Here is a 24993-nt window from a genome sequence, read left to right on the forward strand (position 1 = left end):
TGTTGTCATAACACACGCGACATGTGTCCCGACTCGCTTGGATCCATGTATCACTCTCGCATGTGTTTAGAAAACTGTCGCTTGTATTATAACTTAATTTGTTTGCTTTGCTTACTTTTTTCGTGTCCTTTTTTCCTTACTCGCTTTTGCCTTTTGTTATTTGTTTTTGTTTAGTTGTCCTATATCTGCTACTCTCACTTGTGCTTCGTCATGATTTTTGTTGTTGCTAAATATGTGACGCAACAATTTTTTTAGCTCTGTTTATTTTACTTCCTTTTTTGGGGTAAATTTTGATTGTTGAAAGAGCTCACTACTCACGATATCGAAGTTCAAGTTGAAATTTATGCCAAATATTTGTTAATATATATACATATATATAATATATAGAAGTAAATACTTATTTTTAGAGAACACTAGCCTATATTTATTAGGTTCAAGGAGGCTAGGACCATTGCACCATTGTCTTAAACAATAAGCCGTGTCACATTTCGTGCAGATAACTCGTCAAATAAAAAGATATTCTACACAAGCATTCCATTCCAAACATTCAGTTTGTATGGCCGCTATATGCTATAGTGGTCCAATGTGAATGTGTCCGTGCCAAATTTCGTCAGTATATCTCATCTAATAAAAAAGTTTTCCATACAAGAACTTACTTCCGACCGTTCAGTTTGTAAGACAGTGGTCCCATCTACATAATTATTTCGGAGGTAACACATTTGCCTTTTCATATAATCACTACATAGACTCCGATCCTTCAGTTTATATGGCAGCTATATGCTATAGTGGTCCGACAACGACAGTTCCGACAAATGAGCAGCTTCTTTGGTAGAAAAGGACGTGTGCAAAATTTCAGAACGAAATCTTCAATACTGAGAGATTAGTTCACTTATATACGGACAGACGGATGGGCGGACAGACAAAGGAATCGACTCAGCTCGTCATGCTGATCATATACATATATATATATGTACATATATATTTATATACATTTTATAAAGTCCTTCTTTTTACTAAGACATTCCCAAAGTCAAAACTGAAGCACGCGACCGACACAGGATCCGAAAGACGGAACTTCGAAAGGGTGAATATGAAGTTGAATAGAAAAAATAGGTTAGAAAACTAAATAAATTCTATGAAAATAATACATCTTCACAAATGCTCAACTGCTATTTACTTACAATATAAAGAATATAAATAACTACCACATGAAAAACATACAAACACACATTTCCTGTAACTGAAAGTATCACTCCACTAAACAACTTTTTGACTTTTGTTTCGAGTAGTTGCTTTAAGCTTTTGCAGCAAGTAAGCTCATTTGAATATTCATGAATTTCAATCGAGTTTGAACTAGACAGAAAGTTTTAAAAATATTCCACTTCCAATCATTGCTGGTTGCAATCCATTTTACGACACTTCGATTACGTGACAGACACAGCCATAAATCAGTATGCTTGCAAAGTGGCGAATACTTGATGTTGGCCATTTGAAATGCAAGCAACTAATACTACTTAAGACCGAGCGCATAAAATGGTTGTTGGCATAGCAAAGAGCTATGAAAATATAAAAACGGTCAACAGCAAGAAGAAGTCACCACTAAAGGTGGCACTCTGCACAATTGCCAGCATATAAAACAGCTAATGGCGCAACTCAGGAGCTTCTAGCTCGAACTAGCGATGCTTAGAGTATACCTCGGTTCTTCGCCAAAGTCAAAAGTACGAGTTGTTAATTTTTAATATTTTCCGTATATAAATTTTATTTTCTCGCTTTCGTAACAAATCTTAAAATTAGGCATAGAATGCATTTCTTAAATCAAAGTGAGTTTGTTCAGCGCTTAAGTGAATTTTCCAGACAGTAAACGTGGTAACGGTTGCAAGCGTACATCAATTTTATCACCAATCTGATAGTCAGTAGTCTCTGCGCAAGGGCTGCAGCCACAGCTGGATGGTACGTCCACCTTTAAGAAAGAAAGTAAAAGTTTTGTTTGTTAGCTGAAAAAATTGAGTGTTAGAGCAGAAATAAATCTGTGTATCTGAGTCTGTGTCATAACCTTACTTATCATTATCGGCCTAAGACACAAACTCATCGGTCTCATTCGAATTCATAGTCTTCCCGCAAGTCTGAGTGGCATGTCCATCACGGAGTTTTAAGTATTTGCCTGAAGCACAAACTTAGTCTCAATAGAGGACTTTTCAGAGCTCAACCTGAGTCTCCATTCTAAATTCTAATCTCCCCCCCAACCTCGAACTCAGTATTCCCAATGTCCTAAAGCCGACCACAGTTCAGTCTCTGCCGATTTTCGCAACTTTAGGATAATCCTAACCTTGGTTGCACCCTTTATCCAAAGTATGGCCTCATTATTAAGCTTAGTCCAAGTCAATCCGTCCCAATCTGAGGTTCAGTCTCAATATGAGTTACCTATGCCCCAACCTTAAATACCATATCCCTAATGTCCAAAATCCGACCACAGTGTCAATATTATCCAAAGCATGACCTCATTATTAAGCTTTGTCCAAGTCAGTCCGTCCCAATCTAAAACTCAGTCTCAGTATGCGTAATTTCTAGGGTCAACCTCAGGCTCCGACCCAAATTTTAACCTCTAACCTAATCTCAAACTCAATATTCCCAATGTCCAAAACCCAGTCTCAGTATTAATATAAGTGCCACCCTCTGCCAGTTCTTTCCCTATCTAACAGTTTTAATAATATCAGCACATACCTTCTTCACGATCTTGCCTCCATTCTCACAAAACAGCGGCACCGCTACTGACTTCCAGCCCGTTATGCTGCAACAATGACAATGTTTCTCGTGTGTGCCTGAAACTATAGTTATCCCGAATTACAATAAATATTACCTCTTTAACTTTGAAGACACGCATGCTAACCTTTGTTATATTTCGAACCCGAGTTGCAAGCACCGTCGCAATCTGTGAAGCCTTGTATGGCCTCCTTATTTATGCATTTACCCATACCTGGCTGTACGACTTCAATAAGTTCCAGAGTCAGTGGTTCAGCCAATGAAACCGGCAAGCAATTCTCTGCAAACAAGACGAATAGCGATAGAAATCGTTTTAAAGGCCGTGACAAGTAGAAATCACTTCAAACAACTCACTTTGGTTATCCACAATCAGCTCCGGCTTGCATACCTCACAGCAACCACTTTCAGAGGGCACCAGCAAATGCTCTGGACACGCGGTCACATCTGGGCAAGTCTCCTGTGATGATGAAACTATCAAGACCTCGCCTTTACGCAGACAACTGTAGGTTGTGCAATTGTCAGCGCTCGTCCAAGTAGCGCCCTCTTCGTACAGTTCGTTACCCAGCACACATTTCTCTTGCACGCACTCACCACAACACTTCAGTTCAGGCAGCTTATTCTCATATTTAAAGCCGGGAGGACAGTAAGTGTCACAAGTCTCTGTCGTTGTTACGACTAATGTGCTGCCGTTCGGACCATAAGCGCACGTCTCCTGCTTACAAGGATTTGTGGGATGCGGCCATTTTGCATTTAGCGGCTTAATGAAGTTCTCTCCCAACCCATTTTGTACTATACACATGTCCTTCGGTGGTTCTGTTTGTGGCACATATGATATGTTAGCCAAGAAATTTCGACTCAAACGTATTACGCATGTACTTACCACAAACGTAGTGCGGACAGCAGTCAACCAGTTCTTGCTTTCTAACAACTTCGTAGAAGCGCTCGGCGCATTCCTTCAATGCAGCTGGACAGGTGCTGACGTCACAGACGATCTCTTGGGTCGGACAACAGCCGAGTTCTTCCGTCACAACTTTCTCACCAGGTTTGAGTGCGCGTGGCAATTCCAAGGGCTCGCATTCCTCCTTCGGCTTGCACTCTTTATTTGATATACAAATAGTTAAGCCACTTACAAAATTTTCTTCACCTTAGTACTTACCACAAATGAACTGCGGACAACCATCTGGTCCGGTTTTCTGCTTCTTAAACTGTCCAGGACCACATATAGGCATTAAGGGTTCGAGACATGCAATTGGTGGCGGTAACTTTTGTTCCGGCACACATCTGTAACGTGGGCAACACATGTCGGCGGATTCGATCTTCTTCGGTATGAAGCCTTCCGCACAGATATTCTCTTCTATCAGGCACTTCTGTTCCACGCACTCGACCTTTCCGTCCATATTACAACTACAATCTGTACACTTGTCCTTCTTCCACTTATCACCTGGCGCATGCACCAAATCGTCGCATTTTACGCACGACTCTTCCGGCACACATTCGCCATATTCCATAACCTTACCGGGTGGACAGAAACAGCCTTCAAAACGTTCCTCTGTCAGGCACATATCATTTGATTCCACGGTCTTGACAAACGTATTGGTCTTCATATTGACCGCATCGAATGTGTGCTGCGCCTTGATCGTATCGCAGGTCTTAGCGCAACCACATGATTCATAGACCATATCGCTAGGGCAATCGAATGGACACATGTCGGGATGACGCCAATACAAGCAGATACCCTTCTGTGCACACTGGCGCGCGTAAGCGGCCATCAAGTTACAAGTACTTTGCTGATGATTGCCGGGCTTACATAATTCCTTTTGGCACAATGCAACAAACTTGCCAGGATCAATGATCATGTTGCACTGTCCGAAGAGCTCCTGATTATAGAACATCAGGCAAACATCTTTCTCCGGTGGTGGTGGCATACATTCATCCTCAGTTATAGTTTCACTGGCGCAAATTTGTAGCTCATTGCCCAGCTTCGGTTCGTCGGCCTTCCAGCTTTGCAGCACCACCGCCAATTCCTTGCTGGGTGTGCGTCCCTTCTTTTTGGCGGGATTCTCTAGTAGATCGTTTTTCGGATTACGATCGCAATCGCCGCATAGACCCTCCATCTTGCCGCTATACTTGATACTGGGCACCGAAAGCTGCAGAGATTATTGAAAAAATTGAAAGAGTGTTAGTGTATAGAGCAAATAAACATTTAATTCAAAGCTTACTGTATAGACCATATCATCGTAGGAGACACGTAGATCCACATGACTTTCCAGTAGCGACAGGAAAAGTTCTTTACCATTGACTTCACGTATGTTGACCCACGAATTTTTAAAAGGTACATTTTTCTCAGCACCATCGACCAGTATGTGCGGCACCTTACCGACACGCGGGCGTTCAATATGTATGAGATGATCACCATTGAAAACATGGAAGGATTTAATGCATGACTCCTCCGTGGAATTCGAAGCATAACCCAGACGCTTGCAATAATCCATTGTTACGTAAAGCTTTATGGCAGAGTTATTAAGTTAATTAGAGCATATATGTATGTAGTGCAGAAACTTACCTGGAAGCTGTATTGACCCGGCAAAACTATATCGCGTGAGAGCAGATATGTACAGTTGCCGTTAAAGTGGAAGTCGCGCTTATCAAAAGTGAAGAACTGTGATTTGCCGAAGGAGTTGCACACGCAATCTTTGCATTCCGCAACCGTTATGCACTTTTTACCCTGGCGCACTGTGCCCTCGGGACAGTAACAGCCGGGGAAACAGGCATCTGGTATAATCGGACAATCGTCGGTGTTTAGCGAGTCGCAGGATGGTTCACAGCGGCGCTTATAGCAATCGGAGTGTATAAGTGGCGCAGGGCACTCAAGTTCTATTGAAAAAATATGTACCATATATATTTATTTGGCTTGCAACTAAATTATTTCAAACACCTCAATCGGGTAAAACTACTACTCACCACATTGCTGCACCGCACGCCACAAATTCAATTGTATGTTGGGATTGATTGTCAAACACTTGGTAACAAAGTCCTGTAATGCATTGCATTTGCAAGTGTTGTCCTCACCCGGATGTGCCCGCAGGCACTCACAAGTGCTCTCCATGCATTTGCTGACGAACTGTTTGTAGTTGACCGCCTTGTTGCACTTAACGAACACCGGATGCCTGGCGGAGTTGAAACAAAATTTCATGTCATTACACAAAATGCGAACTTTGGCGCACACAAAACCCAACTGCACAATCACTTCGGGCATACATACATACATAACTACAAATAATATGCTCGGAGCCACCACCACAAACACACTACGAGCTTAGACACCCCTAATAACCACACACAAATACACCGGCACTTACTTAATCGCATTGCACAATGCCAACGCCTTCTTTTGCAATTCGAGTGGACACGTTTGTGGGTAGCACATCTCCTTCGGTATCTTCTTGTCGAACCAGCTGTCGCCGAACTTGCCCGTGTTCTGTATCAAAGTGCCATCCGGCGTGCGTTTATCATTGCCCGCAATGCCGTCGTAATAGCCGCAGAGGCCATCCACGGTGCGTAAATACTTTGAGGATATGCCGATCTTAACGTAACCGATGTCATCATAAAGCACCCAATAGCCATGTTTGCGCGACACGACCAATACTGTTTGGCCCGGCTGCGAGATGACGAAGGCCGCCTTGCAGATAGGTGAGTTCATTAGCTGCGGCACGGTGTACTCGAAACCATTGAAATTTAGCTTCATATTCGGCATGATCGTCAGTATGGCCGCCGATTCGATGTCTTTGATGGTGATTGATTTGTGACAAACCCGACGCGTCTCATCTTCGCAGAGTAGTTGCACTGGAAATGGAATTTAAGTCGTTAGTTTCGGCGCTAATTGAAGCGAAGTGGATATTCACGGGGGGAACATAGCGCGGTAAAGAAATATTTATTTCTTAAGAACTAGAAACTAGGATTCATGAAAAAGTTTGCTTTAAGCTCTCTTTTCATGTAAATAGAAGGAGTAAAAGACGGACTAGTAGTTAATCGATTAAAACAGGAACACAGAATACTGTTTTCGGGCGTTCCCACAACAGTCATGTCTAAGTAACCGGAACTTACCCGGATCATTACTGCAGGAATGTACATAGATCTAGAAAGTAGGGTTCATGAAAAAGCGTGCTTTAGTCTCTCTTTTGGTGCAGATAGAAGGAGTAAAAGACGGATTAGAAGTAAATCGAATCAAGCAAGAACTCAGACACTACTGCCGGGTCTAAGTAATCGGAACAGACCCCGATTTATCTGATTAAGGATTGTCAACTGCGCACCATTCCTCGAAATTATTTCAGCAATGTTTTGATTTCCTCAATTTATAGTAAAAGGCTACATTGTCTAAAATCAGTTCGCGGATCTCCAAATATCACCGTTCTAACCTAACACGCGGCTGTTGAAAATTATGAACATCGTTTGCAACCACTTACCAGTTATCACCCAGTTTGAGTTTTTGATATCACGCGCCAATATATGACTGCAAGTGTCGTACTTGAACTCAGTGCCATCGAATGTAGTGAAAAATTTACCACTAATCTCGCACGTATCATCCTTGGTCGGCTTGAGTACACACGCATACTTGCGGCATTGTCCCGGCTTGGCATTAGACATATCCAATTCGATTTCATAGTTCTCTGGACATTTAGGTTCAATACAAGTGACAGTCTCATTCTTCAATACCTCTTTTTTGGGTATCGGTACACAAGTGAATTCCGCACAGTCTTCTTCCTCGACACCAGCCACTTCTTCCGACGGCAACATAAGGAATTCTTCACTTTCGCTCACCAACACTTTAGTCTTAGTAATTTTGATCATATTGCCGAATTCTTCCATATCGGTGTAACTGGGTATTGGAGGAAGGGTAAGATTTATGAAATATAATGCAACATACGTAAAACAGAGTTGTACTTACGCTCTGGCGAACATCTGCGACATTTTACGTTGCTTTTTCTCCGTAAGCTTAATCTTCATGTCAGGTGGACATTCCGGCTCGGGACATTTGATGATAGTGGCTGTAGGAATTAAAGGTAAACATATGAATTATACTGTTCTTTAAAAAAATATTTTTTATGATAAGAACCGCTTTGGGTTTGCGAGCTTCGTCATATAAAAACTAATCCCACTCCAATAAAATTCATACTCACTTTCATTCGCGGTTATAATTGGTTGAGGCGTCACCACTATTGTCTTCTTGCATGACTCGTCTTCATCATCAGCACAATCTTGCACGCCGTTACACCACAATAATTCCGGTATGCAGTCGCCACTTGAGGGACAAATACGTTGATATTTCGGACAGGGCTCACATTTGCAGAAGCAATCCGGTGTCACTAAGGAACGTAGATTGGTCTCCACGCATGGTGGACACTTTTTAGGCTTACAATTGGAATGACCGCCCAAGACGCAAACACATTCTTCGCATTGCTTATTCTCAAACTTGGAACCGATGGGATAACTGTAACCGGAAATGATGGTATATGAAAAAATCTTAAACCTTACAGCGATATTCAAAGTCCTAGCTACACCTACGTGCTATATTCATCGACACATGGGCACAGATTACTCTGCACACAGTTTTGTCCGTCCCAGAATAAACCGTTTGCGCATTTACACTCTCCACTATTAGCAGTCGTATCTAGAATGCCATCACAGACTTGACATTTCGGTGGCGGCTTATCGACCTCGGGCTGCTCTTCTTTAACTTCCACTGTGAATGAGAGATATAATTTGTACCATATTTTGTTTTGTGACGACCGAGCATTTCACTTACAATAGGTTTCGAAGCAGCCTACTGGTTCTATACGCATATTTATATTCTCTTCCCACTTCGATGGCACAATCTTGAAGTATTGCGTCAAGATGGGTGAACGGAACGTGTTTAGTACCTCACTATTTTCATCATAGTTGCCACGGAACTGTTCAGGTTGGCCATCAAAGAATAGCAGCTTATTCCAAATCAATTTATTCTTCGAGAACATAACCTTGAAGCTAGTAACCCAGCCAGCTGGACCGCCTTTGGTGATAAAACCGGAGATATTGCGTGGTGCCAAGAAGTCAAATTGAACGTATTCATTCGGTGTATTGGCCACGGGACGCCAACCAATCGGTGAGGAGAGCTTCAGTAGATCTATAAGACGTGGCTTCTTAGCCGGTTGTGGCAACGACCAAATGCTGCTAGCCTTCACTTGTGAGGAATGCATTTTACCATTGTCCACACCCATGCGATCCACACACTTTCCTTCATCTTGCCAATTAATCGGTCTCGTCGTCGTCGATTGTATGAGTTTCTCAAACTTCGGCTCTGGCGTGGTAGTTGGTGTCATTGTTGTGAGCGGTTCACCGCAACCCAAGAGCTCCACACGCATAGCAATATGGCGATACCATTTCATTGGATAAATACGTACAGATTTCGCTTCGACAGGTGTGTGGAAGAGTGTTTTATGCGGCTTACGTGAATCAAGTGGACCGTTAAACTTTTGTGGTATGTCATTCTCTTCCACCAAAAAGTGATAGGATTCACCATCGGGACTATAGAGTATCTGTGAATGAGTGGGGATTGCAAACTGCTGAGTCGAGAGAAAAATGATTTGGATTTACCTTAAAAAGCGTAACATATTTATCAAAATCTGGACTGCCAGCCATAACCACACCAAAGATGGGTTCCGGTTCCGGAAAGCTTATCTGTAGATATTGCATCTGATCATCGATGCCGGGCGACCAACTGCCAACGCTGTTCTGGGGGTTTGCAGGAAGACGGGCCATGAAAGGCGCATTATAGGCATTGAGTGTAGAGCTCGCATTGAAGATGCTATCCGGCAATGGCGCATCGCCCTGTATCAGCGGTATCAAGCTAAAAATGTAGAAATTGCTTTTAGAATGAGCTCTTTCATTATATCTGCGCTTGATACTAACCGTTCTGGCTCGCACTTCAGATGTGGTACGATTGTGGATGGCAAGGCGTCTGGCTCATGCTCGTCTTCGGCGGGAGTTGTGACCAAAATATATGCTATTTTTTAAAGAAGAGTAAAACAGAATATAATTGCATTAACGATAAGTAAAGTAATTACTAAGCAAAGGGTCCACCAGTGAACACTTACGTAATTCCGGCACTTCATTCGGCACACAAGTGTATGCATTATCAATACACTGACACACTTCGGTCTCACCGGTCACTGGCATATGCGGCTGTACGTATTTCTCCGATTTGTCCATGCAAGGACATTCATCCATTTCTACGCAAGTATTCTCATCACGCCAGTACTTACCCACAGCAAAGCAATCGGGTCGGTTCTTATCAACACAGCCACGTTTGCAGTGTTCGCCGTTCTGGCAGAGACCACGTTTGCGTAGTATCTAGGAGGATAATCACAAAACGTTTGCAAATTAGATCTTACATTTGAGTAAGTCTAGGTGTAGAAGAGACGCGCGCGACCACTTACCGAACCATAATAATCGCAAGTCAATTCACATTGATTTGCGCACTCAACCATCACTTGACCTTCATCGCATTCATTCGGTGTTATGGGCTCCGTAGGCACCTTGCCACAGCTTGGTTTGATCTCCTGCACAGTTGCTATGTGATCGCACACGTTCAATGTCGGATTGAACATCATGTATTCACCGCAGGTCTTCTCCACATAAGTCCAACCGTTGCCGTTGGTCGTCGGCTGACAGTGCAAGAATTTATGACAATCGCCAGGATATTCTTTATACTCGGCTATGACAGAGTCGCATGGCAAACCGACTTGCGGCTTTTCAGTTGCCGGCGTTGTCGTGACCGCTGCTTCCTCGCACTCACAGAACACGCGCAACTCATAATCGTGACATTGTCCCTTACAAACGAGTCCCTCAGCCAAGCTGCAGCGCACATTCTCATCCATATAGTCGGGTGATTCGTGTGTATCCACCACGCGACACTCAATCTTCTTCATATATTTCTTCTGACATGTGCCATAAATGCTCTCCATGCGATCGTAACGTGGCAGCTTCTCCTCATCATTCAAGCGCACCATCTTGCCCGTCGCATCGCCGTCGTTATCGAACCAACGTGTCCAACCGCGTACACACTTCGGTTGCGTATCGGTGCCATAGGCATGTGGTGTCGTGCTTTCAAGCAAACTATTACTTGGACGCTCTGTAGTTGTTAGCGGTTCCTTGCATTTAACGCCACTGCAAACTTCTTTCTTCTTCGAGCAACGGCAGGTGGCACAATCGTCGGTATACGTTACATCACCTTCGTAGTAAGTTTTGCCATCGCGTATCATACAAACCGGCTTGCAGTCAGACTTCGGTACACATTCTTTGTAGGTGTCGTTTAGATAGATCATGCCTTCATCGCAGGGCTTTATGAAACAACCCTCAATACAGTTCTCTTGATTGCACATGCGCTCTGTCATGCCTTGGTCGAGGAAGTTGTCACAAGTTTCGACAGCACACGCAGGTGTACACGCTTTGTACTCGGCACAGTGGGGATCACATTGCATAGCTGAAAATAGTACAGATGTATTTTTATTACACTGTTATATGGAGAAAATCCGAAATTATATTATATTATAGGATCGTTTAAGAAACTGGTTTGATCCCTCTTGCTGGCGACTAGATTGCTATTTGACTTTAGCTAGTAAAGTCTAGATGGGAACACAACTTTCTATGTTACTTTGTGTATGGTAGATAGGTATATGCAGTCACGTCTGGTTGTCCTAGTCCAAACTTGCTACAACAACAACAACAACATCGGATGGTTGAGTTTTCGATCCCGTCTCTCCAAAGTTTTGGATCTACTATGGAAAAGAGCTTTCTATGGAAAATAGCTTACGCTTCACCAGCGCTCTTTCAAGCTATTTGTTATATGCCTGAGTCTACCATAGGTTTTCCAACTAGCATCCCATCATTGCAGAAACTTGTACTGGAAAATCGTCTAGGAAATTAAGGTTATTCAAACCACAGTTGGGTCTAAGTAATCGGAATGGACTCAGATTTTTATCAAGTCAAGGACTGTCAACTTCAAAATTACTTCAGTAATATTTTCTGTTGCTATGACAACAAACCAAAAACCACCATGGTAGATAATAATAACCCCAAATGATTTCTCGATTTCGCCATGAATTGAACAATGCTTCATTGACGCGCTCCATTGAATGCTTAGATCTACTGTAAGATCAAAAGATTCTTCAAGTGCACGTATAACAAATGAAAAGTCCACGGCCTACCATTTTCTGGTGGAATTTATTTTTTTTTTTTATTCAACATAGTTTTTCTTAAGGGTGATTTACTGATTATAGCGACAAGTTCAACTCTTCCATACTATTTTAGTAGTGCGTTTTGTCCTTGCTTTAAAATTGGCCTCCGTTTCAGCAATAACCTCATCATTCAATGATAATTTCTTTCCAGCGAGAATTTTTTTGAGATTTGAGGACAGGAAATAGTCGCTAGCGGCCAGATTTGGAGAATACGGTAGATGTGAAGGTAATTCGAAGCCGAATTCAGGAATTTTTTCAATCGTTTTCACTGGCTTGTGCTGTTCCTAGTGAAACAGCACTTCCTTTTTCTTCAACTGCGACCATTTTTTGGCGATTTCGTCTTTCGCACAGTCCAATAATGCTATGTAATAGTCACGGTTGTTGGTCTTTCTTTTCTCAAGGTAGTCATTAAAAATTATTCCATTCCATTCTATCCCAAAATATAAACGCACGCCATAATCTTGCCAGCCGACTGTTGCGTTTTTCCACGCTTTGGTGCGGGTTCATCGTGTGCAGTCCGCTCGGATGACTGTTGATTGGATTTCGGAGTTAAATCGTTGAACCATGTTTCATTCATTGTCACACATTGACTCAAAATTCGACAGATTTTTGAACCACTTTTAACATTAGCGAGTCATACAAAGAGTTAGTATTCTATTTTGACCACATAACCACTTTGCTTTTTAACATTTACTCATGCTTAAGGCTTATAATCCTTTCGAAAATGTAATCAATTTTAATCTGCTTAAAACTTCTGTCAAGTGTGAATAATTGCTTGCGGCCCTGAACATGGATTTGCCGCACAATCACTACCTGGTAAAATATATTCGCGGCTTTCAACCAAATCTCGTTGTAAGAAGAGTTTAAGAGTGTGTTAAGAGTGTGTGCCAATGTGAAAATCACAATGAATAATTTTCAAGTATCAATTACGGCTAATCGACAAGTCTACTTGTGCCAAAGTATAATGTAACAAAAGAACATCGAACATATAAATGAGTATATATGCCTATACATAGATATTGAAGCATACCAGGAGTATATAAATACATATATGTAAATGTGTGGCTCTCGAAGCGTAGTTATGCCACTTTACCGCGGCAATCGAAGCTTAAAGCGCTTGTTCTTACTTATTTTGCTGCATATGTAAGACTGTACAAGCACTTGCTTGCCACTTGCATTGTCGTCGGCGTTGCATGTGACGATTTGCACTAATGAATAATTGAAAAGACAATGATTTTCAGCTACTGCATTCACACCGAGCGCCACACACACACTTGTAACTATTAGAGCTTACAGTGACCCTACAACAAGCAACTTACTTACATGCACACGCATATGTCGTACACACGGTTTATATATGTATTTGTAGTACTTACGACAGAAGTGCGGCGTACGCCAACGTATATTGATGCCGTGCTGGGAGCAGGCATGTGCATAGGCAGCCACCGCTGTGCACAGACACTCGCAATCGCCGCCCTGATCGCAGGCGCACGTATCGAATATGCAACGTTTCAGGTATTTCTCGACAGACACTTCAGCGTGACAATCCTGTGGAACAGAAGAGACAAAGAGGGAGAGTGAGTGTGGAAGTGAGTGAGCTGAATGCGATTGCGGCAGGTGGAAAGTTAAGTGGAGAACAGCGCACTTAAGTATTAGGATGGCAATGCGTATTGGAATTTTAATTATCTGCCGTCTACACTATACTCACCTACATTACATACTTACACACTTACATATGTACAATGGTCGGCATTCTTACCTTAAATATTTCCGATTTGAGCACGCCGCACTTGAGCTGCGCCCACGTCTCACGTTCCGGATGCTCTTTGCACGCATCTATGGGTGTCGTTGGCTTGGCGCAGAACTGTTGCACCTTCCATGCGTGTCCGAAGATGAGCGGACTGGTTTCAATGCCTTGCGATGGCGTTTGCATGTCATCCACGGCATTGTCATTGTAATTGCCGCACAATCCTTTCACCTTGTTCTTCCATTCGTTGCCGAGTTTCACGTAAACGCGTGTACCTTCATCCCATTTCACTTGCAATTTGAGCGGTATTACTTCGACCACAATGAATACGCCGGCCTTATAGATGTGGAAGGCGCCATGACCCTTGGTGTTGCTTGCATCGCGTATTTCTGTAAGTTGTTGAAATGTTAGTTAAAAAGATTTAAAGCTTGCCAGGTTTTCTTTAAGTAACTGTGTTTTGCTATTATCTTTCCCAATCGAAAAGCAGACTGCCGGTTTCAATTTCAATCAAGTCTGCTTTTCTGAATAACATATCGTACCGGGTTTTAGGACGAGCTCAAGCTCTTTCAGAGAAAAGCTTCTTATCCCTCTATCTATAAAGTAGATCCAGCAAATCTTAAATCTAAAGCCACTGTGTTCTCAGACGAGCTGCAGCATAAGATTTTTTTGTCGGAGTCTTCTAATCTTTCTATCCATAAAGTAGATCCAATAAATTTTAAATATACAACTACCTAGTTCTAAGTAAGCTCAAGCAAAAGCTCTTTAAGTCGGAGCCGACGTATCACTCCATCTATAAAGTAGATCCAGTGAATCTTAAATTTAAAGATGCAAAGTTTAAGATAAGCTCCAGTACAAGACTGTTTAGTCGGAGTCTTCTAATATACCTTTCTATAAAATAGATCCAGTAAATTTAAGTCTACAGGTACCGAGCTTTAGGTAAGCGCAGGCCGAAACGACCTTTAAGCCAGAATCTTTTACCCTTTCTATCTATAAAGTAGATCCCACAAATTCAAATTTTAGAGTTTCAGACCTTCGAAAACAGTTCAATCAGCTCTAATTAACACTTATATAATTACTCATCGAAAAAAATTGTAAATATATTGCTACTCACTCTTAATTTGCGACTTGTTCGGATCGTTTATGTAAGACGCGTCTGAGGTCAGTGTTATCGAATCCTGTACGCTGCCCGATAGTGCGATCTCCACCGACTTCGAGCAAGTAACGCCCATGGTGCCACATAAGACATTTTGAATGGTTATCGTGAAACCATCGCCATTCTCCGCGACACCCTTGGAAAGTATATAATCGCAGGCACCTTGGAAGTCGAAGTCATGATTATCATATGTCGTGAAGTGTGAGTCACCCCAGACGGAGCAGGTTGAGCCACAACCATTCGCAGAGCAAGTCCAGTTGCCGCTCTTACAAACACTGAAAAATACAAAAACTGTGAAGACAACAAAAAAAAACAACTTTCTCCAATTTACCATTGATTGCAATCCTCTTTGAACTTATCACCATCCGCGTAACTCTTACCACCATGATGGCAGGAGCAAAGCTCCGGCAGCACACATTCTTTGCGGGAAGTATCATAGACATAACCCGACATGCAGACACAGCCTGGCACACAATCCTCAGTGTTCTCCACATACTCATGCATATTCTTGCAAGTCTTCGGTTCAGTGGGCGCACACTTTGAGAATTCGGCGAATGGCCGATTCACGCATTCGGCACGCAATTGTGATGAAGGTGGATATTTCTTCTCATCATCAGGACCAGCGTCCTCACACTCCCAAAGGCCATTAGTGCATGTGCTAGGGAAATCACAGAATCTGCGTTAGTTAGCAAGAAAAGAGAAAAGTACTTAAAATTTACCATAAATCAGGGAACTTTGCACCCGGACGCACTTCCTTGTAACCCGATTTGAAGGTCATGCCATCGTAAGTGCATGGACACTTGTGTTGCGGCACGCATTCGTTATTTTCGTTCAAGTATTCACCATGCGGACAACGGCAGCCTTCGACACATTCGGTCTTGCAAGAGTTTTTATTCGCCAGATCACCGCAGGTACGCGCACATGAATCGCCACACTCATCATATACTTGACCCATCGGGCATTTCACCGCTGTAATATATCACAAAACTCGTCACGTCAATTTGAAGCACAGCTAACGCAGCTAATTACTTACCGCATTCCTTCACCGCCATGCGCCAGCCAGTCTTGATACCTTGACGTGTACATTCGTTGCCATAGGCAGCCAAAATGGGACAGAAACATTTGTCTGGTTCATCCTTACACGCACACACATCGTACAAGCAATCCTCATAATATTGCTCCGGTTCGACGGTCCAGTGGCAGTCTTGGAATATATCATCCATAATCCAGTTGCAGTACTTTTCGGCATTTGCGCGCTTTTCCGGATTAGCGCTGCACGGGTGTGGACCAGGTACTGTTTCAGTTGGAAAATCGCAAGTATCCTTGGTACGCCACTTGTCAGCGAATGGCTCCACAGCCGTTTCAATGTCACCTTCTGGCGTTAAGAAATCATCTTGGGTATTCGAATTGAATGTACCGCAAAGACCGGCGGTCTTATTGCGATAACTGGGTGGCGCATCGATGTAGACACGTGAGATGCCATCCCACCAAACACGTATGCCGTCCGGGAACTCAACAGTCATAAAACTTGAACTGGCCAGTCGCATGAGCACCTCACCGGCACCGAGAATTTTCGGGAATTTCGTTATTTCCTTCTCGTTTACGTGCACAGCCATGCCCTGATTCAAGCGCACAGTATGCTGTACGCCATTCTTAAGCGTAAAACGTAGCGTTACCGACTTGGTGCAAGATGGATTATCCGCAGCGGCTACCAAATTGAGATTCTCGGAAATGGCACCAGAACAAGCCACGTTCTCCGCCTCTATGGACAATTTTTCGGTCTTCAACAGATAGTATGAGCACTGACCCATGAAGTCGAAACGTTTGCCATCGAAAGTCTGGTAATGCGGGTCACCTATTGCGCCACAGCGCGCGCCACATTGCTCGTCCGTACATTTCCACTTGCCGCTCTTGCAGGTGCTGTCACATAAAATTGTTTATAGTAGAGACAGACAAAGGGCACACAATTTTTATAGATAGCTTACCATGTGTTACATTTCTTCTTTATGACGGCTTCCGGTTTGAACTCCTTACCGCGCATGATGCATGGACACAGCTCCTGTGTGATGCAAGCATCTTGGTACTGCACCGTACCAGCGGGGCAGAAGCAACCTTCATTGCATTTGCCTGGGTTCGGTGTCACCGCCATATCGCAAGTGGGCTCTACATCGGGGCCGCAAGGCAAATAGACACGTCCGTAGCTGCAACTCACAGCTGAAATGCATTTTTTGAAATATTAAGTAGGCCGTGTTGTGTATATATCGGACACTTACGACAAATCTCCAAATTCCGCCATCCATGCTCCAGCTTTATACCCTTGAAGATGCACTCCTTAGCCAACATGGAGACGGCATCGCAGTTGCAAGTCTCCGGATGTTCACGATTCGGACAATTGCAATAATCATCAACGCATGCGCGCAACAAAGCCTCAAAATTTATGCCTTTTATACAGTCCTCTAGTTTGTCATTGGACAAAAGACGTGTGCAGACATTAACAGCCTTCGCACGCTTCGTCGCTTCACAAGTCTCTGAACCGAAATCCAATTCGCGACTATTCTCCATTATGCACAAGTCCGAGCTATCTTCAACGCGCCATGAGTCGGTGAAAGATTTAACCGTCTCCACGACCACACCACCTTTCGACATCAAGTCGTTCTTGTAGTCACCATCTAATGTGCCGCAAAGACCGCCAACCTTAGACCACAACAACGGGCCTGCATGTATGCCGAGATACTGATGACGATCCCAGTCGATTTGTAGCCCAACGGACTCCAGTTGTATCTGTAAATGCTCTGCCACCGGTATTATTTTCATGCCCATCACCTGTACAGGTATGGGAAATTTCTTCGTTGGTGTGGATAGATGTACAGTGCCATCTGCGTGAAAAATGTTCGACGTTGTATTAGTTTGGTCCTATGAATAATCAACGCAAAACTTACTAATATTATCTAGCGTGTATGGTATGGACTGCCAGTAGATCGTCAGCGCATGCGCACAGCCATAACCGGAACCATATGGGCAAGCCTTGAGTGTTATATCAAATGTGGCATCAACTTTATCGTTAATTAGTGTATGTGAACACGAAAGTGGAGCTCTGAAAAAATTTCGTAGTTATTATAAGAGGCCACCAAGCGCTAACTTGTTTTTGAGGTTAGTATTCAACACTATACATTAAATGTTAGTGACAGGCGCTTAAGATTTCTACTACTTACTTGAAAACCAAACCATCAAATGTCTTCATATTAATGCCACCCCAAGTGGTGCACAATGCCGGCTTGGGCGTGCGATCGATCATCACATCGACATCGCCTTCAGTGTAAAGTGTGTAGCGCGACGCTGAAACTTGTGTCTCTTCAGAGGACCACCACTCCTGCATTGCGAAAAGAGTTACAAATTACAATCTTGGAAAGTATGAAATATTTTCGAAATGACATTACGCTGTGAACATTCGAAAACTTATCGATTATGGCTTGTATACGCTCACGATCGGTAGCCCATTGCTCGCCGTGGCCATATATCAGCTTACCGCCGCTAGCGCCGGTATCAGCAGTTTTATAGCTTGTAGAAGTCTTACGGACTGTGTAACCAGGAGCTGCGTTATAAAAATGAGCAATTAAAAAAATGTCGACAACAAGTGACGTCTTCGTTTTTTTTCGTAAAAAAATATTGATAATCCACTCACCATATATACACTTGGGCAATGGTTTCGGATAAAAATCACCCACACTATATTTGCATGTATACTCAATATTGAGGTTGCCCTGCACCGTTATACCCTGTGATGACGCGCAAGAAAATTTACACTTAGCCTCCAAGCCATCGTATTTACATTTGTAATTGCCATTGAAGCCAGTATTGGTTACGTTACAAGCCCGCACGCCTTGAGACGGTAGCGAAACAAAAACGGTTAAAAAAGGTTAGCAGAGTATAAATTAATAAGAGAATTACTAAAAGTCAATTGGCAACTCTTTAAAATAATATGTTTTGTGGTATAATTTCCTAAAATATCTTTTAATTGTATATGCAGGCAAGTGGCACTCCAAAAAATATATTTTTGAAAGCAAGTTTGTGGACCGCATATGCTTTTTATACAAGTTTCATAAAATTTTAATATAAGAATTTGAATTTAATTAAATAAAAAATTTTTCCTGTGGCAACCCTTAAAAATTTTAGTACAGCTTATTTGTCGGTTTGTTATCAATTCTGTAGCAGAAAAACATGTTTTAAAGAGACTGCGTCGTTCTATATTTTTTTTAATCAAATCCATATTTCAACCCTTTAAATATAATTTTAAATACTGTTCTTTTGAGTAAAAAATATGGGCTGAAAGATAATATTCATTTTACACAAAAATCAATCTGATCAGGTGGCAACACTATTTTTAGAAAATCTTATTTGATTTTTGTTGATTTGTTGCTGATTCTCATTACAAAGAAAAATATGTTTTAAAAAGTGTGATGTTCTTACAATTTCTTAATCAAAAACATGTGGCAACCCTCTAATTAAATTTGGTCCATTTTCTTTTGAAGCTTTGCAGCAAAAATATAGAACCTCACTGCTCATGTTGGTGGGATATCAACGAAAAATATTTATTTAAATAAATATTGTAGATCTGATCACGTGGCAACCCTAAGATTTTTTTTTAATCTTATATGGTTTTTGTTGACAATTTTCGTTACAAAAAAAACATGTTTTAAAATATGTGTACATTCTTAAAATTTCTTAATCAAATACATGTGGCAACTCTCCAAATAAAATTTTAAACATATTTTTTAAAGCTTTGCAACAAAAATATACGACCTAACCACTAATATTGGTGGCATATCTATGCAAAATATTTATTAAAATATGTATATATTGTATAACAGTACTTTTAGATAGGGTTACCTACGTCATTAAAAGTGAAATACTCACTGTATTGACAGTAGTCGCCGCGATATTGCGATGTACACTGACACATATTAAATGATATGCATTTGCCACCATTCTGACAAGCTGGCTCACAAATCGCTGCGTGAGAGAGAGAGAAAGAGGGTGTAATAAAAGAGAGAATATTTTTCGGTTCCAGAAATATATGATCTTGCTTGTAAAACTACTCACGCGCACAATCCGGCGGCTTCACTGAGTTTGTCTGCTTATGAAACCAAACACCATCCACACATTCGAGATTCGTTATGGAACTGCCATCGGGATATTGAAAGCCACTCATGCACTCAGCATTGCAGACGCTAACAAAAAAAGAGCAGTTTACTTAGCACAATAAAGATTTAATGTGACACTACGGTACTCACTTGTTCCTACATTGTACACGCGAATTTTTCGGTATCGGCGGCTTGCCGCTGCAGAAGGTTTTCTTATTCTGACACCAAGGACCATAGAAATTTTCAGCACACTTGCAAACGCCAGCTTCAACACAAATACCGTTATTCTCACAAGGTGGCGTGCACGTAGCTAAGGAGGCAAAGGTGGAGAGATGAGTAGAATGCTATTATTGCATGTGTCGAGCTCAATTTCTGACTAACTTTGCTTACCTTGACAGGGAGGCACACTGGTAAGCGCTGAGTCGCGTATTATCCAATCGCCATTTATGCAGGCCAACTTCAGCGAGCTCGCGCCATCAGGGAACCTATATTCAGCCGTACAACTGACCTCACACTGATTTCCACGACACTTCAGCGACATTTTCGATGGCAAGTGATATGCCGGGCAGCCGCCGTAGGGAGGTATTTGAGGGTTTTCATGTGTTAAAAAATCATAGCTGGACTGTGCGCCGTAACTATTAGAACATTGAAAACAAGTATTTAAAAGAGATTTAAGTGAGAGTTATTTAAAATAGAGAGTAAGGAATAGTTCTGATGAAACCAACTAGTCACATCCAACCCAGATGGTAGAAACTTAGAAATTGCCGCGCTAAAAGCTCGACTTTTTTTTATCATACTGCTATCTTAGTGCGTTCCTCTTGTCCTTGAAAGCGTACAAACTAGTTTATGCACCGAATTTCCTTATTGTTTGGTACAGCTCCAACTCGTACTCATAAGAAACCCCACTTATGTTATCGAAAGTCAAATGCACCTACCTGCTGGGTCCATAACCGCCTTTATAGGGTTTTCCATTACTGCCATAAGCACTGTATCCAGCACCATAGCCACCGTAACCACCACCACCACCATAACCGCCACTGCCTCTACCATGATTATGGCCATAACCAGCGAAACTCGTCTTGACACCATAAGCGCTGTGGAGAATTATTTAATATGTGAAGAAAATATAAAAATATATATAATACCGATAAGCAATATGAAATAAAAAGCAAAATCATAACAAAAAAATAACTACGGCAAAGACTTACCCGCCACCGCCGTAAGCAGGACCGACGCCTAAGTTCAGGCTGCAATTAGAAGGTTGCAAATAAAATTAGTCGTGCTTATCAGCGTTCAATTTTTCAAGACTTTCCGTTTTAACTTGATAACAGAATTACAAACATATTTATACACATTAAAAGTATGCCCCATTGGGTTTATAATTTTATGAGCTCATGTTATATAACGAAAATATTATTTTTGCTTTAACTACAATGTTTTTGTAATTTCTTAAAATATTTACGTTATTATAATTTTCAACTTAACTTACCTAATCGGTGCCACCGGCTGAGCCGCTGGTGCTTTCTTAAAAAATGAAAACAAGTCGCGTTCCTCACGTTCATTATCTTCAGCTAAATTTTCGTTCTCGGCGCTGATGGGACTACAGAAAGGGAAGAAAATTAAGGACTCAGATAAATAGTAGGTTCATTTTAATGAGAAATATAATATAAATATATAATAAAATATAAAAAATAGAAAATATCTTGCATAAAATACCATTAGTCAGTCCCAGAATCAAATTACTTTCATTAATGGAGATAATGGTGTGATTCAAAATATATGTAACCATACTAAGTGAACTAAAGTTCAGAAAAGTTATACCGATAGGTGGCGCAAGAGTCGTGTTAGCACAAAAAATTGTCATTAAAAGTGGTTAAATTTTTCAGGTTGATGGTTTTAAAATTTACATTTATCAAAGGAAAGTTAGAATAGTGGTTGATGAACATTTCAACAATGGATCGTTGTTCGATTTGATATGGTTGCAGCACATAAGGTCCATTTATTATATTTCCAATTTTATACAACCTTTCCATTTGTGACATTTCCAAATTTATACGTCGGAAAAGGATACTAGAATGTCTCATACTTTTAGAATCCCCGCAACGCTGAGAGATCATAACCTAAGCTAACCTAACCAAATCTACACATCTCAACTCAAGTTTAGTTTGGCTCAGAGGGATAGAATGTGAAGTAAAGACGAAGTACTCAAATCCTTGTATGAAAAACTTTTTTATTTGACTTGATATTCTCTCAAAATTTAGCGCAGATTATGGAGTAAGTCAATGCTACTATTTTCAAATATATTGATTAGATCGGCTCACTATAGCATATAGCTGCCAAGCAAACTGATCAATCCAACTCATCTCCTTATAAGGAAAACTTTTTCATTTAACGAGATATCTTAACGAAATTTGGCAGAGATCATTATCTAAAGCATTAATGCAATCTCCTAAGAAATTGTTCAGTTTGGATTACTATAGCATATAGCTGCCATACAAACTGAACGATCTGAATCAAGTGCTTGCATAGAAAACTTTTTCATTTAACGAGTTATCTTAACGAAATTTGGTATGAATAATTCACTAAAGCAGCAATCTTATGTCCAAAGAAATTTTTGAGATCAGACTACTATACTATATGGAAAACTATATACTATATGGAAAATTTTTGAGATCAGACTACTATACTATATGGAAAACTTTTTCATTTAACGAGATATCTTAACGAAATTTGGTAAAGATTATTATCTAAAGCATTAATGTAATCTCCTACGAAATTGTTTAGATCGAAGTACTATAACATATAGCTGCCATACAAACTTCCAGATCCAACTCAAGTCCTTGTATGAAAAACTTTTTTATTTGAATTGATATTCTCACAAAACGCTAAAATATTCGAATATATTGATCAGATCAGACCACTAAAGCATATAGCTGCCATACAAATTTTAAAAATATCACTTCTTCATTGCACTTCCCACTTCCACAGTGTTAAATTCACCCACTCACCTTTGTACATCAGCTTCCGCGGCTATTTGTTGGCTACATTGCTGCAGCAACAACAACAGCAAAACAAAAATCAAGCTTTCCTTCATAATTATTTAGTTCCAAAACACTTTTTATAACTTTTCAACTTACAAAGTACAGTTTGTGCAAAATTCACCACACAACGGCAATCATATGCGACCACTTCCGATATATAAATGCAAAAAAATCATGAGATCATTCACAAAACTCTTTTTAACAAGTGTGTTAACTATTATCCTTTATTATCCTTAAAGGATCTAGTGATCCGGCCTATGGCCTACAAGACATATATTTTTGCCTTTTAGCGCAGGCATATGCTTTTTCCACAGTTTGCACTACTTTTCACAATTTTTAGTTCTTTTTCACAATTTTGAGTGCTTTTTCTCAATTTTGAGTCCTTTTTCTCAATTTTGAGTATTTTTTCACAATTTTGAATCTTTTTTACAATTTTTAGTCTTTTTTCACAATTGTGAGTCCTTTTGCATAATTTTGAGTCCTTTTTCACAATTTTGTCTCCGTTTTTTATATGTAATTTTCACTATTTTTAACACTTTTTCACTTCAACTGCACTCGCGGGTCTTAACGACGAATCGAAACCGAGCGCTGGGCGCAAGAAAACTGACCAATTCCAGCGCAAGCGGGCACTTTTATAGGTGCACAGAGGATATGCAAAAATATATTTTTTTTTTTTAATTTTTACTCTAAATTATATAAATATTTACGTTCTCACAGCGGAACAACTCAATGGAACTCAGCATTCAGCCACTTGCATTTATCGCTGAAGCGCGTAAAAAATGCTCGGAATGTCAGAGCGGAAGTGTGCGATAGCGTTGCCATATTTTCAAGTGCTGCTTCACACTGCGAGCCGATCGTGTGCTTCACACACATAAACTAAAGCTCACGCGACTTGCGCTCGCAATTGCTTATCACTTGCAAGCTGATGGCATGCTATATTAACAGTATACACTTGCTTGCTTGTGGGTGTGTGCCTGGATAAAACTTCTTTTTTATAAAAAATGCGTTTCAGTCTTATATAATCCATTAATATTATATAAGCACGTATGTTTCCTTTCTGCGATATTGCGAATGTGTGTGAAAAAATCGCGTTGGCTTGCGCTTGACATACTTTCTGCGGCCGATAAGCGTTTCTTCAGCGCGTTAGCTCTGCAAGCTTGAGCGCAGCATGCAGGTTGTTTATTTGATAAGATTTTTACAGTTACATTTTTTATGTTGCAAAAATGTTTAACTGTGCAATTTGAAATTTAAAAAATCGCGGAATTTGCACAAAAAATTATAGCATTTTATTTTGCAAAAATTAAGGAGATATGCAGCCATTTACGACCTTGAGCTGATTTGCTCAGGAAATTTAGGTTATTTCTTTTTTGAAACTGCTATAGAACCGCAAAGTTTTATTTTTAAAAATATTTTGATATGAAAAAAAGAAAAGCACATAATGCGTATAAATTTATTTTTATTTTAGCAGTTTGGTTTTTAGGTGTTTTTGTAATACATATATATATGAAATTTTAATGCCATATTAATCTTAAACAAACGTTTAAATCGTTGTTTTTTTCAGTTTGAAATTTTGAACTCTCTTTGCGAATTCCTCTTATGACCTTCATGAGTTGTTGACCGTTATTGAACCTAAAAGAAGTTTAATCAATTTCAATGAAATATTACCAAATCGAGTGGTTTTGAAGGCAAAATCCCATACTCGTTCGGTCTTTTTATCATTGCTCTTCTTTTTCTCGATTACCTTCTTCTTTATTATTGGCGTAGACATCGCTTACGCGGTTACAGCCGTGTTTGCAACAACAATGCTATTTTGTCCTTTTCATTTTGGATGTTGTTTTTACGTGGCGGGTTCCAAACCAAACGCACAACCCTGGAGAGG

The 24993-nt window shown here is 40.8% G+C and overlaps 1 protein-coding gene across 2 annotated transcripts; it reads right to left on the reverse strand.

Moving 5' to 3' along the window:
• Positions 1-1728: 1728 nt before the first annotated feature.
• On the reverse strand, positions 1729-23456 carry LOC120776405 (hemocytin). Of its 2 annotated transcripts, none has more exons than XM_040107027.1 (39): positions 23082-23456; positions 21563-21673; positions 21282-21320; positions 21009-21167; positions 20464-20708; positions 20224-20383; positions 20033-20160; positions 19847-19942; positions 18615-18812; positions 18370-18524; positions 18145-18302; positions 17872-18026; positions 17206-17808; positions 16918-17146; positions 15966-16852; positions 15652-15901; positions 15264-15590; positions 14891-15207; positions 13792-14168; positions 13409-13580; positions 10233-11278; positions 9891-10146; positions 9706-9799; positions 9391-9643; positions 8564-9332; positions 8323-8500; positions 7938-8248; positions 7706-7805; positions 7224-7636; positions 6120-6603; positions 5722-5927; positions 5324-5634; positions 4980-5264; positions 3917-4907; positions 3641-3856; positions 3115-3573; positions 2888-3040; positions 2722-2825; positions 1729-1960 (listed from the first exon to the last, which is right to left on the reverse strand). In XM_040107027.1, exons 1-39 carry the CDS (start codon positions 23165-23167, stop codon positions 1838-1840), a joined length of 11604 nt encoding a protein of 3867 aa, XP_039962961.1. In that variant the 5' UTR covers positions 23168-23456; the 3' UTR covers positions 1729-1837. The 2 variants fall into 2 exon arrangements, with proteins under 2 accessions (XP_039962961.1, XP_039962960.1); XM_040107026.1 differs by having other exon boundaries at positions 20455-20708.
• Between the last annotated feature and the right edge of the window lie 1537 nt (positions 23457-24993).

This window comes from Bactrocera tryoni, chromosome 5, assembly GCF_016617805.1.
Source record: "Bactrocera tryoni isolate S06 chromosome 5, CSIRO_BtryS06_freeze2, whole genome shotgun sequence".
In the NCBI taxonomy this organism is placed as follows: Eukaryota; Metazoa; Arthropoda; class Insecta; order Diptera; family Tephritidae; genus Bactrocera; species Bactrocera tryoni.